We start from the raw sequence: 13918 nt of genomic DNA on the forward strand, positions 1-13918 counted from the left end.
TGATTAAGCTATGCTTTTCCCTAAAATTCATGAACATCCTCTTTTGTATCACAATGTATCTAGAGGGTATGCACATGGCCTTTAACATAGTATATCATCAGAACATAGGCTGCTTTGACCAGTAATGGCTCAAAAGCTCCTAAAGTGGACTGCCTGCAGACATGATACATGAGAATTAGGTAACGTGATAGGTATCATGAACTTACAAGGAAAAAAAAATTCTACAGCTTTTATTAATTTTATTTAATGTTAGTTTATAAATATACTATTGTTCATTGTAAGTTCAAACTGTATAAATGTATACAATGTTAAATATAAATGTATTAGTATGTAGAAATTAAGATTTACAAATGCTGAAAAAGTTTTGTTCATTGTTAATTCAATAGTTAATAATATTGTTAAGCTTACTATTCTGTTAACTAAAGTTGAGGTAGCCTATACAACCTTATTGCAAAGTGTTACCACTTCAGATCTATAATGGGGGTTATGGATGATGAGTAGGTGATGTTCATTAAGTCCTAAATCTATCAGTCCTTTTTTTGTAAGTTATTCTAGAAATTGGAACATTAGGGCTTTCTGGAGGGTTGACAGCAGCTTATAAGTGGTTTTCTTCTTTTAAATGAGAAGAAACAATGCCACGTTTTGCTGATTAAGTAGCTAGTACTAATGCCTAAATTAATGAGAATGGCAAAGCCTCAATATCCTCAATACACCTCGTGAAATATCTATAATGGAACACAGACCAGATGCGTCATTTACATACTGCTGCGCTTCGGTGGCAGAAGACGGAACTACAACAGTTATTACGTTTGACTCTGACGTGTGGAGCACGTGACCGGTAGCAACATGGCGGCGGTGGCGCTCTGAAACGAGCTGTTGGAGTGAGCCTGCATTTTCAATCCTTCTGCATCCTTCATTAATTGATTATTCAGTCCCATATCGGCGTTTTGTAAGGGAATTATCCTGGTCTAATTATGTAGTTAGTCAAATGAGTTTGGGGAGTTCTGGCGTTTGCAATGGAAGAGGAGGTGGAGAGCAGTGGCAATAGAGAAGTAGGTTTTGTTTACATTTAGACAGCCGCAGAATCCAGTGCAATCCAGTGATACGCGCATCATTAAAGCTTTCATAAATACATTATAATCCACATAAATGACTGACATTTTTTTTTTTTGCAGACGTTTTTACGAGTGCGGGCAAACAGACAAACACGATTGAATGGTATGTATATTTCATTCCTACATTTAGAGAAGTGATGCACTGACTATTTTTTGTACTTTAATATTTTTTCGTAATGACGTTAACCATCAACAGTGCAGTATGTACTTAACAAAGAGGGGTTAAGATTTATTAAAAGCAAATAAATTGATGTTAATTAATTATAAATTATTAAGAATATTAAGAACTATAGCAGATTTTACAAAAACAATAATTAATTGCAGGGGCCGTTGTTTTGCCCCAACATTTGACATTTTCGGGTAATTTTTTTCACTTTCAGTGGCATTTTCTCTTCAAGCCTTATATGCTGTGTGTGAGAGAGAGAGAGAGAGAGAGAGATGATTTAACAAGAATAAAATAAAAAAAAATAAAACTGTAAAACTTGTATTTGTTTGTCTGGGTGGATTAATTGACCATTATTTTAGACATTTAAATGGATAGTTTGCCCAGTCAAATATAACACCATTTATGTTGTTCCAAACTGACATACTTTCGTTGTTAACATGAGATGTTAGGCAGAGCCTCAGTCACCATTATATTTCAATTCATGGAAAAGTGAATGGTGACTGAGGCTAATATTCTTGCTAACATCTTTGTTTGTTTTCCTTCTTTTGGTTTGGAACAACATGAGGGTGAGTCAATTTTGACAGGTTACTTTTGGGTGGAGACACCTTGCTGTTTTTTGAATTTGTCAGAATAAGTCTGAAAAGAGAGCACAGTGGTTTCCGACCCATAGTCTTAAGTTGGTAGGTGTGATTGGGCTGCCACACCCAGGCAGGGATGGTGTGAGTCGGTAACTCTTTGACCTGCGGCCAATTGTTATTTCAGGGTCTCTGTATCTGTCTGACATGGACAGGGTCTTCTCAACTTTCACTGTGCATCAGCCAAATGCTCATCAGCACTGATGTCTTTCAAATGGCTTTGCCAGAATCTTGACACCCATATCGACCTAAGTGTCTGTCCCATGTTAAGGAGAATAGCTGCCTTTCGGCCTTTAATGGGAACAATACAGAGATTTCAACAAGCCTGAGCTGCCCTACTTGGAATGACATGGCTGTCTCCTTAGATGTGTACTCCATTGTATCCCTATGTTTTTGCACTTCCCTTGACTGTAGCGCCTGCCCAAACAGAGAATCACCTTAACCCTTAATTTTTTCATGTGCCAACAGTCGATGACCTTTGCTGGTGCAGGCGCTACACCAAGGAAAGTTTCAAAAGTCCCCCAATCCCAGTGCCCAGAGGAGTGCCCCTAGCCCCTTGCTGCCTGCGGCATGGTAAGACCCCCCATTTTTTGCAGCCGCAGGCACTGTAAGGGTAAATGGGGATGTCTTTGTTTAAACCCTAGCCCACGTTAATGTATATCACCTCTTATCTGAAAAGCTGTGATTTCAAAGTGAGGGCTGGATGGAAAAACTCTTTCCGTGCCTAATTAATCTGCCTTTTTCTCTTCCTTTTTAATGATGCCCCCCTGCCCAACACACACACACACACACACACATTACCGTCAATGTGGCCACAAAGAGATTATGAGACAGTGTTCCCTCTCCTCTCTCTTTCTCTCTCTCCTCCTCCTGGAGGTAATAGCAGAACCACCAGTCCCCCTCGGCCCCATTCGCAATCACAGCCACCTAAAAATTAATGTCCCCACACACCATTTGCAGTTAAGAAAAAGCGACAGAGACTTATGGTGCAATAGGCGCTGTTCTGCTGTGTTAAATTTCTAATTATGTGCTCGGGGAGGGGAGGGGGAGAGAAAGACACCCTGACTGGCCATTCCATGCCATCACTGATATAACCAGCAGGAATTGGTGTCTGGGTGCGAAGGTCTAATGGACAGAGTTCACCTCTGAGCCCTATCACATCACTGTCATATTTTGCCACCATTTTCTTTGCCTCAGTAGAATCCTTGACTAGAGCTGCCTTCTATCCTGAGGCTAGTTCTATAAAACAGTGTATTGGTTAACTTGTATGTGGGCTTAATGCTGCCAGCGCTGTTCTGAATGGATCTTGTGATGACTAAGGTGCACCACGATATTAATGTTTTTGGATCCAGGTTTTGCAGATAAAATGTGTGTCTTTCATTATTAACTGTTTGAACAACCAGCTGCTGCCAGAGCAGTTCAGTTTGTTTAGAAACTAAGCCATGATGCAGATAAAATAATGTGGACATGATGTGAGCCAGCTTTACTAGGATATAGCACATTTTGTTTACAGTGATAAATGGATCACTTATTATCTTGTTTGTTTGTTGGTTAGTAAATTAGTAGCTAGTTAATTAGTTGACTGAGCCTAGCATCACCAATATTGTGCATCGAGTGAAACAAATTACAATTCTTTGGGGGGTATTCATGTTTTAATCAGGATTTATGAGAGTATTAATGTCTATTATTGATAATGAGTATTTATGTTCACTTTGCTCCATTGATATATCACATAGTCTATCTCCTTTCTTCTGCTGTAGCTCGGATTGGGAAGATGAAGCGCCGAAAGCCTGAAGATGGGCAGGTATGTCCATTGTGCAACGCCCCGCTGACAGGGACTGAGGAGGAAATGAGTAGGCATGTGGAACAATGTCTATTCAAGGTAGCTTCATAAACCCAGACCACTGGGCTCCAACCTCCTCTAGAAGCTTTGGCATTTCTACCCTCACCTTTCCCTGGACATCAGCCTCTTCACAAACCAAAACACACACTCCTTTGGTGTTTGTTTCTTATGGCTAGCATACATCAAAGGTAGTGTTGTTTGGTGTTGTATCATTCCTACATGGGTGTCCAGGGAAGAGTGGATGGATTAGCTCTTTCCTGGAATAGGTTCCTCCTCCTGACTACTTCACTTTAACAAATGTGGTTGGAAAGTTTGCATCCTGAACTACTTTAGAGATGTTTTACTATTTAGTCATCGGACTTGGACTTTATAAAGGGGTTTAATGGAAACTGTTGTTCACAGTCTGGCTTGCATCCTTTTTAGCCATTTCTGTGTTTCAGGATGCAGCACTTGGTCTTTATTATATAGTGGGTCCCTTTTATCCTGTCTAATCTAGTAGTTCTCATGATACTAATGCACTCTTGGTGGTTGGATGTTTGGTGTTCTATTGCATGTGGTCTGATAACTCCTAAAATTAGACATCATTAGAAGTTAGTGGATTTTAGAGCCTTGGTTCCTCCGATATAGTCACACACTGTGGTTGTGTCTTTATATTGAATAGACTGATTTAAGTGTGTTGGCGCGTGTTTGATAAATGGTTTTGTTTTCTCAGAGGGAAAGTGGAATAGAAGAGGATTCCGCGGATGTTGAAGGAGAGAACGGAACGCGCTTTGAAGAGTACGAGTGGTGTGGACAGAAGAGGGTCAGAGCCACCACTTTACTGGAAGGTGGCTTCAGAGGTAAGCAATCCTCACATTTTTTGGACATCCTACAGAATAGCTTTTTGTCAATATCGTTGATCTTTAAGAAAAGTTTACATTCCGAGGTTGTCAGTATTGCTGTAAAAGCTCACTATGACATTTTAAACTGTTTGAGGGTATGTACATTTCGTTGAATGTACGCATGACATCTCCTAGTGGATATAACAGGGCTCTGGCAGGCCCTGCTCCACTTTCAAGGAGTCAAAGGAAAACACATTTAGCTGTGCAATTGACCCGCCTCACCCAGTACAGAGATGTGTGTGAGTGAAATAGGCCACTGACCCCTGGGCTTCCCTGCCCAGAAATGCAATTATAGCTCCCAACCTAACTCCGCTCACCTGGGACATTCTCTATCACATATACACACACTCATACTCACACACACACGCATTCCTTAAGACCCTTTTGATGTGCTGCCACAATCATTGAAAGACTCTCAAGGGATTTCTAGTTGGTTCATAAATAATGTAATTTCTCAGATTATTTTTAAACATAGAAGTGCCATTTTATAGAAGATTTTTATCATAGAACTTTTCTTAGTGTCCAGTCTTTAATAGATCAGTTATTTTGAGACACATTTTGAAAGCAATATTTTTATACAGTCAAGTTTGTAGAAAGTGCTAAGTGAATGTCTGTCAAAAATGCAACAGTTTTGCTTTTTACCTCCTGTCAGTTTCATATTTAGAAAAGGAGTTCTCCTCCCTCAGTGGTCTTTTGTAAACTTCTGCCCTCTTAAATGGAAAGGCTGTTCGATCCCAAGAAGAAAACAGATTGCAAAGCTGTGTGGATTAAGAAAAAAAAGGGAGTTGCTCCTCTAACGCCTGGCTTGACAGACGGTGGCCCAGATCAATTCTGCATGTAAACAGAGCTGTGTGTCTGTACAGAAGATCTCCAGCCCTTTATCTTCAGCACAGACAAACCCTCCTGCAGACAGTGGTGTAGTGGCGATAGAGGGGGACCCAGTGAGAAGTGACTCTGGCCCAGGGGCCACTTAAAAGCTCCCCCCAGGATGTTCAGAAGGTGGATTTTTGCCTTGAAAGCTCAGCTGAAGTTCTCAAGCGTTCAATCGGCCCTGCATTGCAGAATCCCTCCAGCCCATGGGGAGCTAGACTGGGGAAGATGGGGAGGGGAGCTTGAAAGGGGTCTTCAATAGGATAAGAGGCCTATCGTCTCTGAACACCAGCCCCTCTCTCTCTTTGAGGACCAGTAAAAAAAACTGGGAGGAAATGCTTTAAACTGAACAAAAAGGGCGTGATAAGGGAAAAGTGAGACCGAAAGGAAGAGAGAAATCGAAGAGGATCAGTTTGTGGTGGAGGCCCATAAGGCCTCCTGTGTCCGTGGCTTAGCAGGGCTGTTGTGCTGATGAAGAGATAGAGATGGAGGAGATTTGGTGCAGGGAAAGCAGGAAGAACAGAGGCCCACCGCTCACTTTTGTAAAAAAAAAAAAAAAAAAACTTTAAAGATGGCCGCTTTGAGCCCCCCTCCCCGACAGGCATACATGGTAAATGCCATCCTGATTGGATAAACTCTGACCTGCGACACATACTGCGAAAGGCTGATAAGTGTCATGGCAACCAGGTGGAGAGGCCATGTTTCATTTCCTTTTCTTCTTTGATCTTTGTGTCCCTCTCTCTGCAGCGACATGACACACCTGTCTCAGGTGTTATATGTAGATTAGCGCTTAACATCAACTATGGCATATGCAAATCAGGATGCTAAATGTAACCCAACAAGGAAAGATTGTGGAAAGACATGTAAGGATGTAAAGTTTAAAGGCAGGGTTTCCACAGTCATGGAAATATCAGTGAATTTTAAAATTGTGATTTCCAGGCATGAATAGTAACCCAAAAATGAAAATTGCCATTTACTCAACCTCATGTTTTTGCAATCCTGTTTGACTTTATTTCTTCAGTGGACAAAATGAGATATTAGGAAGCATTTATGCTCAGTCACTATTCACTTTCACTGTATGAAGAAAATACAAAGAAAGTGAATTGTGACCGTGGCCAACGTTCTGCCTTGCCTAACATTTTCTTTATGTTCCTTAGAAGAAAGACATTTGGGTTTAGAGCAACATGAGTGTGGGTGAATGATGACAGAATTTTTGGATCAGTGATTCCTTTTAAAAAGTAATAGAAATTCAGTTAGTGAATAATCATAGTTCTGCTATGCTCTAAGATATATTTCATTGGATGGATTTATTTATTTTATGTGTGCGTACGCACGCAATCTCCATAAAATTACTTCCTTGTCAAGTAATCACAAATGACTGGAAAAGCAATGAAAAAAGCTGGTCAAGTAATTTTAAGTTGTATTGCGCTTTTCACAATACACATAGTTTCAAAGCAGCTTCACAGAAAATCATGTTGTTATACAAGTCATGTATTTGAATAAACTGAGTAGATTTTTTTTTTGGTATATGTAATGTTTAAAAATAAAGTATATTGATTGAAATTTAAAGGGGTATTTCACCCAAAAATGAAAAGTCTCATCATTTACTCATACTATCCCAGATGTGTTTTACTTTCTTCTGCAGAACACAAACAAAGAGAATGTTTAGGAGAATGTTTCAGCTCTGTAGTCAGAAGAGAAATATTAAACCACTGGAGTCATGTGGATAACTTATATGCTGCCTTTATGTGATTTTTGGTGCTTGAAAAATCTGGTTACGATTCATTTGCATTTTATGGAAGTACAGAGCTGTAATGTTCTTCTAAAAATCTTTGTGTTCAGCAGAAGAAATAAATTCATACACATCTGGGATGGCATGAAAGTGAGTAAATGATGAGAGTTTTAATTTTTGGGTGAACTATCCCTTTAAGGTGAACGATCAAGTTTAAAAAATTGGGAACCGTGTGAAAGGAGTGAAACTGGACTTCTATCGCAACCTGTTTAAATGTGGCACATTGTAAGATAAAGAGCACTGTTTGTATTTTCATGCAGACTACTAGATCTGAATTGCACATCTATACAGTTAAATACAGGTTAAATTATGAGATAAAGGGATACAGTCTTACATTGATCCAGTGTGTGCAGTAAGGAGGAGTAAGCTTATGTCCCTTAGGCTGCCAGGCAAAGAGGCAGTGCAACGACGTGCATAATTTGACTGTGGGGCTGTTAGAGTGGCACTGACCTTTTTGGCACATATTAGATTGCCTGCCAAGGCCGCTTAACAGTAGCTGTAGCTCTCAGTCAGACATACAACACTGCTCAGGTGGTTATGCACCATTCAGGTGTTTGTTTTGATGTTTTATATTCTGCTGTCCACACCAAAGTGGACAGTCCTGTATTGGTTATAGAAGCCAGACCCTCCTTAAGGCTACATGACATCCTTCCTGCCCTAGCTCCAGCAATGCATTAGCTGAGATCTATAGCCTGATCAGTTGATTGGATTAAAAGTGATTTTCTTTTTTCTTCCTTATGGCCTGCCACATTTTCTGCCGGCATGGCTGCCATTAGTGGTCACAACAATCTGTTTATTTGGTTTTTTCGCTGTTTCTCCCCCTCTGCCTTTCTCTGCCGCTTGTCCACAGTGCATCAATGAAAATCATTGGCAGATTATGGATTTTTTTTTGTTTTTTTTTTTTTGTGGCCAAGACACCCACCAATCACCCACCCGTAGATGGGTCAGATGGGTGGGATGTTATCTTTAGACTAAAACTATATTCAACTATATTTTATCAAGTCAACTAGAGCTGTTGGAAAAAATCGTTTCGGCAATGCATCACGATTCATACTCCGAATCGATTCCGAGTTCACTTTAAATCACGGCAGACCAGTGGTGCGCACAAAGACAGATTTAGGAACAAAGATGCGAGTTAAGTGCACAAACATGACTGTTTGCAGACCAGCTGTATCAAACACATGACCATTTGTGCCCGAATTAATCTACAATCCTGACATTCTTTCACAAACCCACGCATATAGCAACGGGAGAGATAAGAAGTCAACAAACAACATGAAAGACAAACTTGTGCCGATAATTGCACTGATTTGCACACAACGGGGGAAAGACAGAAGAAAATAATGAGGCAGCGGTTTGCATGCTCTCCATTTCATTTTGTCATTGCTGGTCAATCGTTTGTCTGTACAGTGCGCACATCTGATGATAAAGGTTTTATATTTTACTCGCAGAGTAAACAGATAGAACAGTGCATATGGGACACTTGATAGCAACTACTGCACTATGTGGTGGTGGCATAGTGGACTAAAGCACATAACTGGTAATCAGAAGGTTCGATCCCCACAGCCACCACCATTGTGTCCTTGAGCAAGACACTTAACTCCAGGTTGCTCCAGGGAGATTGTCCCTGTAATAAGTGCACTGTAAGTCACTTTGGATAAAAGCGTCTGCCAAATGCATAAATGTAAATGTAAATTTAAACCGCTTTACTATATAAGGTTCACTTTTTATAAGGTTCTAAAGAAAGAAACTGAGATACTCTATTATACTATAGAATAATTTATTTAATCTTGTGGATGTTCCATGATTTGTTCACAGCTCATACTGAATGTAAACAGCCAGTTTATATAATGTGACTCATTCTGATTTTTAAAACAGCTGTTAAATAAAAACCTGGAAGGGAAAATATTAGAGCGTAAAAATTAATTTAGAAGAAACTGAAAAAAGAAAGAGATTGAAGGACAAGATGCATCATGATGAATCGAGAATCGCTTTATAATCTAATCGTTACCCTTTGAATCATAATCAAATCATGAGGCCAGTGAAGATTCACACCTCTAATGTCAACTTTAGTGTTTTATAACTAAATGACTGATGAAAGCAATCATAAAGCACTATGTACAATGTACAAATATCTTTTTCCTAGACAAAGACTGTTTGATCAGAGTGCTCATAAGCAAGAGAATTAAGCTAACAGAAACCCATCACTCAATTGTGAAAGGTGTTTATTGGACAGTAACACATTTAGACTCTCACACACAGTTTAACCCTGAGGTATCGGTTGAACATGCATAGTCACTGATATCTGTGGAGCTCTGCCTGAGCAGCTCAGATTTATGGAGCTCAGCTATTGTGCACATATGCCTCTGCACCTACAGGGACCAAATAAAACGTAAAAGGTCCCTTTTGTTTGATAACTAAAAACCATTGGCACGTTGTTAAAAAAGAAATAAGGCCAGCATTTGTGATGCGTTTTATCCCTTTGCTTCATTTGGGTCCCTTTACTAAGAGGGGGAAAGAATGATCACGGCCGCAACATCAACTCTCTCATTCTGTCTCTTTTCCGTAAGTGTCTCCTGCTCTTTCACTCTTCCTGAAGATTGTAATTAACCACTCTACCCCGTGCAGTCATACTGTGTCGTAGCAGTCTGGAATGAGAGGAAGCACTGTTCCTCCACTTCCATTAGCTCCTCTACATCAGCTCCTCATCCATGACAAACCCGTTCTCCAGCGGTACCCTGACATCATTCCATCAGTCCTTGAGATGCCTGTCCCACTCAAATCTTTGCGGCTCAGTCAGGCTCTGGTCTCTGTGGACCTCTCCCACTCTTCAGGCTGCCACCGATCCAACCTTTCCTTAACCAGAACTGAAGGACCCAGTCAGCCAGCAGCTGGAGTTTGTCTGTGCGCTCATCACTGGATTTATAGAAGTGCCACTCATGCTACACAGCCCACTGCTCAGGGCCCACAGTCCTACAGGCACCTGACACAACTCCCATTCACACTGTCTCTGATGCCTCCATCTGGGTCCAGAACACCAGGCTCCTGGCCTGTCTGTAGTAATCTGGGCCTGCTAACTGCCAGAATAGGTCTTCTTAATTGCTATTTCGCCAGCACAACAGAACTGTGGTGGATTGGGTCAGTTACAGTGGGATGTGCTTGTTGGAGTTAGTAGCTGTATTGTAACCTATGTGTATCATTACATGTGACAAACTATTTACAATTTGCAAATGCCATTCACTAATGACTATTATTGATTTCAAAATGAATTTCATGAAACTTGTAGTTCGGCTCTTTTCTAATTGAATAAGCCACATTTATAGCTGTTGTACTATTGCCAATATAAGCATGCTTGTGACAGCAGTTGTGTTGATTTCCATATTAATGCAAACTCATACCATTCATAGAGTTGCTTGCAACTGTAAATACAATCTATAGGTTTGTTGCTTTTAATGTGTATTTTGCTTTTCAATTGCTGTTTCGTCATATGATGATGTTTTATCATATTGCTTTGAATTGTGCCTCCAAACTTCCTAAACATAGTAAAATTGGAGTAAACCAAAAAAATGGTAAAACAGAAACATGGATTGGTGGTGGCGTAGTGGGCTAAAGCACATAACTGTTAATCAGAAGGTCGCTGGTTCGATCCCCAAGGCCACCACCATTTTGTCCTTGAGCAAGACACTTAACTCCAGGTTGCTCCGGGGGGATTGTCGCTTTGGATAAAAGCGTCTGCCAAATGCATAAATGTAAATGTAAAATTAATGTAATGCTTGTGGCTTATTTCTTTTTGTTAACATAATCTATTTCTTCCTTCTCTCCATTAAGGAACAGGCTTTGCCATGTGTAACACGAAGGAGAGCCACGACAGTGATGCTGACCTGGATGTGGATGGAGATGACACATTGGAGTATGGCAAAGCCCAGTATCCTTTTCCACTCGCCAGTAGACATCTTGCTCTTCAGTGGTACTGTAGTGTGCAGAAAAACAACAATAACTAATATTATAGGTGGATGTTCCTTAACTATGGCTTTCAGGTACACTGAAGCAGACATCATTCCTTGCTCTGGAGAGGACCAGGGAGAAGCCAAAGAGCGTGAGGCATTGCGTGGAGCCGTTTTGAAGTAAGCATTTCCAGAGATTATTTTGTCCCAGGCATTAAAATGGCAAAGAAGAACTCCATAGTTCCGGACACTCAACTTCTTTCTCTGTTCTGTAGTGGTGGCATACCATCCAATAGAATAACACCTGAATTCTCCAAATGGGCCAATGATGGTAAGTTGGGCTTTTCTTTAGTGTTCTTTTCTATTTTTTTTTTTTATATAGAATTTATTTGGATTTTAGTAGAATAAAATGTTGCTTTTGTTGTCCCTCATTCACTGTATGCATGCTTATTTTATAGAAATGCCCTCTACCAGTAATGGTGAAAGTAGCAAACAGGAGCCCAGCTCTTCCTTTTCGTCCTCCACACCCAGGACCTGTAAAAACAGCGAGATCGAGAAGTGAGTACAAACACACACAGACACCTGCCTTCAGAGGCAGAGTGTTTGCTGGTGTATTGGAGTGAGATTAGTTTGTGTAGGGACTGCAAGATCATAAATGATGCATTTAGTGTGCTCATCTCTCCGGAGCATGCTTGATCACAGGGAGTGGCTCCCAGTATTGATCCCAGGCAGCTGAGCCTTGTCTGGGCCTGAGTCTCTGCACAGCCTGAGAATGCTAATATCACTCCACACATTTCCATAGTACAGTTTTACATTGCAAGAATAGCCTGATAGCTCTTGTTGTAGTGAGTGAAGACGGACACAGTGGTGACATATCTCAGGGGGACGTTATTAAAATAAAAAGTACATTTTGATTTGAATGGGAGGAGAAGTGTCCATGTAGCATGACACTAAATGGAGTATAGGGTCCTCAAAAGAACAATGTCTCAGTAGTTAGATCTGGTTTTTGATTACATGATCATTGGAAGTGAGCAAGCCAGCAGTTTCACTCTGCTATGCAAAGGCAAAACTCATTACCTACACATTTAGTCAAAATCGGAGTCTCTTAAACTTTAAATGTCTTGTGGCAGACTGTCTTGTCTTAACTATGCTCCATTTCAGAGAAAAGAGTCTTTGACATTTCTTTACTTCATAGTTTTTTTTTCTCAGTTTCAGTATTTGCTTTAAGGCAGCATTGTTTCCTTGCAGGTGAGAGTTAGAGTCTTGCCCTCCAAAAAAGACTAAGCGAACAAGCAAACGATGGGTTAACAAATAGAAAGAGAGATAAATCTCTACCTCCCTAAAGAGTGAAAGCAAGAGGGAAGGAGTGTATCAGGCAGCCTCCAGCCACAGATAAATTTGAATAACCTGAATGGGTGAAAGGCCGGCCCCTGCAATTCTCTCATCTCTGTGTCCTCATCCATATTCCTGGACAAGTGCTCCCGCTAAACTCTCCTCCCACTTGCGTGTGTGGGGGCCCAGCCCCACTGAATAGGTAATTGGGGTCAAAGTGCAGCTCCTGGTAGAAAGGGGCTGATTGCCACCTTGCACACAATGGTGGTGCGAATATCCTCTTTCCTGGTTCTATCTCCCCCTGCTGTCTAGAGCTGGTCCAGGGTCCGCGCACTAGCCACAGATGTGCCTCACTCTGCGTACCCAATAGCGCAGCTGTCAGTCCAGATGACCATTGGGCTGTCTCTATCCTTGTTTATTACCATTTCGCAGAACTGCATGTCTAAGCCAGTACCAATTTGAAGTTTGCAGATTGCTTAGTTGTTTAATTGCAGGTGCTTAAAAATGTTGTTTATGAAATTACATGCAGAAAAAGTCCTTATTACCTGTCAAATATCATTGAAATTGGTGTCATGAAATGTCACATCTGTCTCTGTAACAGCCCTAGGCTCGGTAAACAGCGGCAAAAAAGATGGCTGTGGGCTTTAGTCAGATCGTTTTTTTAGCCAATTAGAAGAGTTTCTGTTTGTCAATCATTCACAGGCCGGTGCGGTGTCCTGCTCCCACAAAAACGCTCATTGTTGGATGCCGAATGGCTCCAGGGGACCCATTGCCTTCCATCTGCTCTAATACAACAGAATCCAAGTGTGTCTGTGTGTGTGCACCTTTGGGGTGCAAAGTTTTGGAAAAGAGGGGGTATGGCTAATCAACAGCTAGTTTGGTGGAAGTTCCAGAATGTCTAAAATTGCTTGCAGCACCATTAAAATTGGTTGCATCCTTGGAAGTATTTTTTTCTGATTTGAAACAGGATATTTAACAAGAAAAAGTATTTTGGGTGGAACATAATTTTATCTGTCAGGAATTAATTGGATTGTGAAGGGGTCTCTATATGATGGGTGGTTGGAGAAAAGGGGTTAAAAAATAACGTCAAACATTTGTTTGTTTTAGTTTTTCTTAATAACAATGAAGAATCAATCACAATAAGACTAGGTCTGCTTATTAAGGCTACGCTCATATTAATCCGAATACATTTGAAAATGACGTTTTTGTGTTCGAAACACTTTTTGTCCACACTTCCGTTTTCAAACATTTTCCTAAATTTCTCGTCCACACTGAAAGTCCACATGCAGTTGCATGCGAAAAATCACCGTTCCATGTACGATCTGAAACGCAATTGTCCT

The 13918-nt window shown here is 40.7% G+C and overlaps 1 protein-coding gene across 9 annotated transcripts in view; it reads left to right on the forward strand.

The window, feature by feature from the left end:
• The window catches only part of LOC127649598 (E3 ubiquitin-protein ligase RNF220-like), a 155480-nt gene that overhangs the window by 125919 nt on the left and 15643 nt on the right, over positions 1-13918 (forward strand). For 3 of the 9 annotated variants that reach the window (XM_052134783.1, XM_052134787.1, XM_052134784.1), the window contains exons 6-13: positions 1176-1218; positions 2385-2489; positions 3677-3798; positions 4472-4598; positions 11131-11227; positions 11340-11426; positions 11522-11577; positions 11705-11804. In XM_052134783.1, coding sequence (XP_051990743.1) covers positions 1176-1218; positions 2385-2489; positions 3677-3798; positions 4472-4598; positions 11131-11227; positions 11340-11426; positions 11522-11577; positions 11705-11804 — 737 coding nt within the window. Of the gene's footprint in view, positions 1-837; positions 1053-1175; positions 1219-2384; positions 2490-3676; positions 3799-4471; positions 4599-11130; positions 11228-11339; positions 11427-11521; positions 11578-11704; positions 11805-13918 lie in introns of those variants that run through there. The other 6 variants (XM_052134786.1, XM_052134789.1, XM_052134788.1 and 3 more) reach the window with 4 other exon arrangements.

Source organism: Xyrauchen texanus, chromosome 9 (genome assembly GCF_025860055.1).
Source record: "Xyrauchen texanus isolate HMW12.3.18 chromosome 9, RBS_HiC_50CHRs, whole genome shotgun sequence".
In the NCBI taxonomy this organism is placed as follows: domain Eukaryota; kingdom Metazoa; phylum Chordata; class Actinopteri; order Cypriniformes; family Catostomidae; genus Xyrauchen; species Xyrauchen texanus.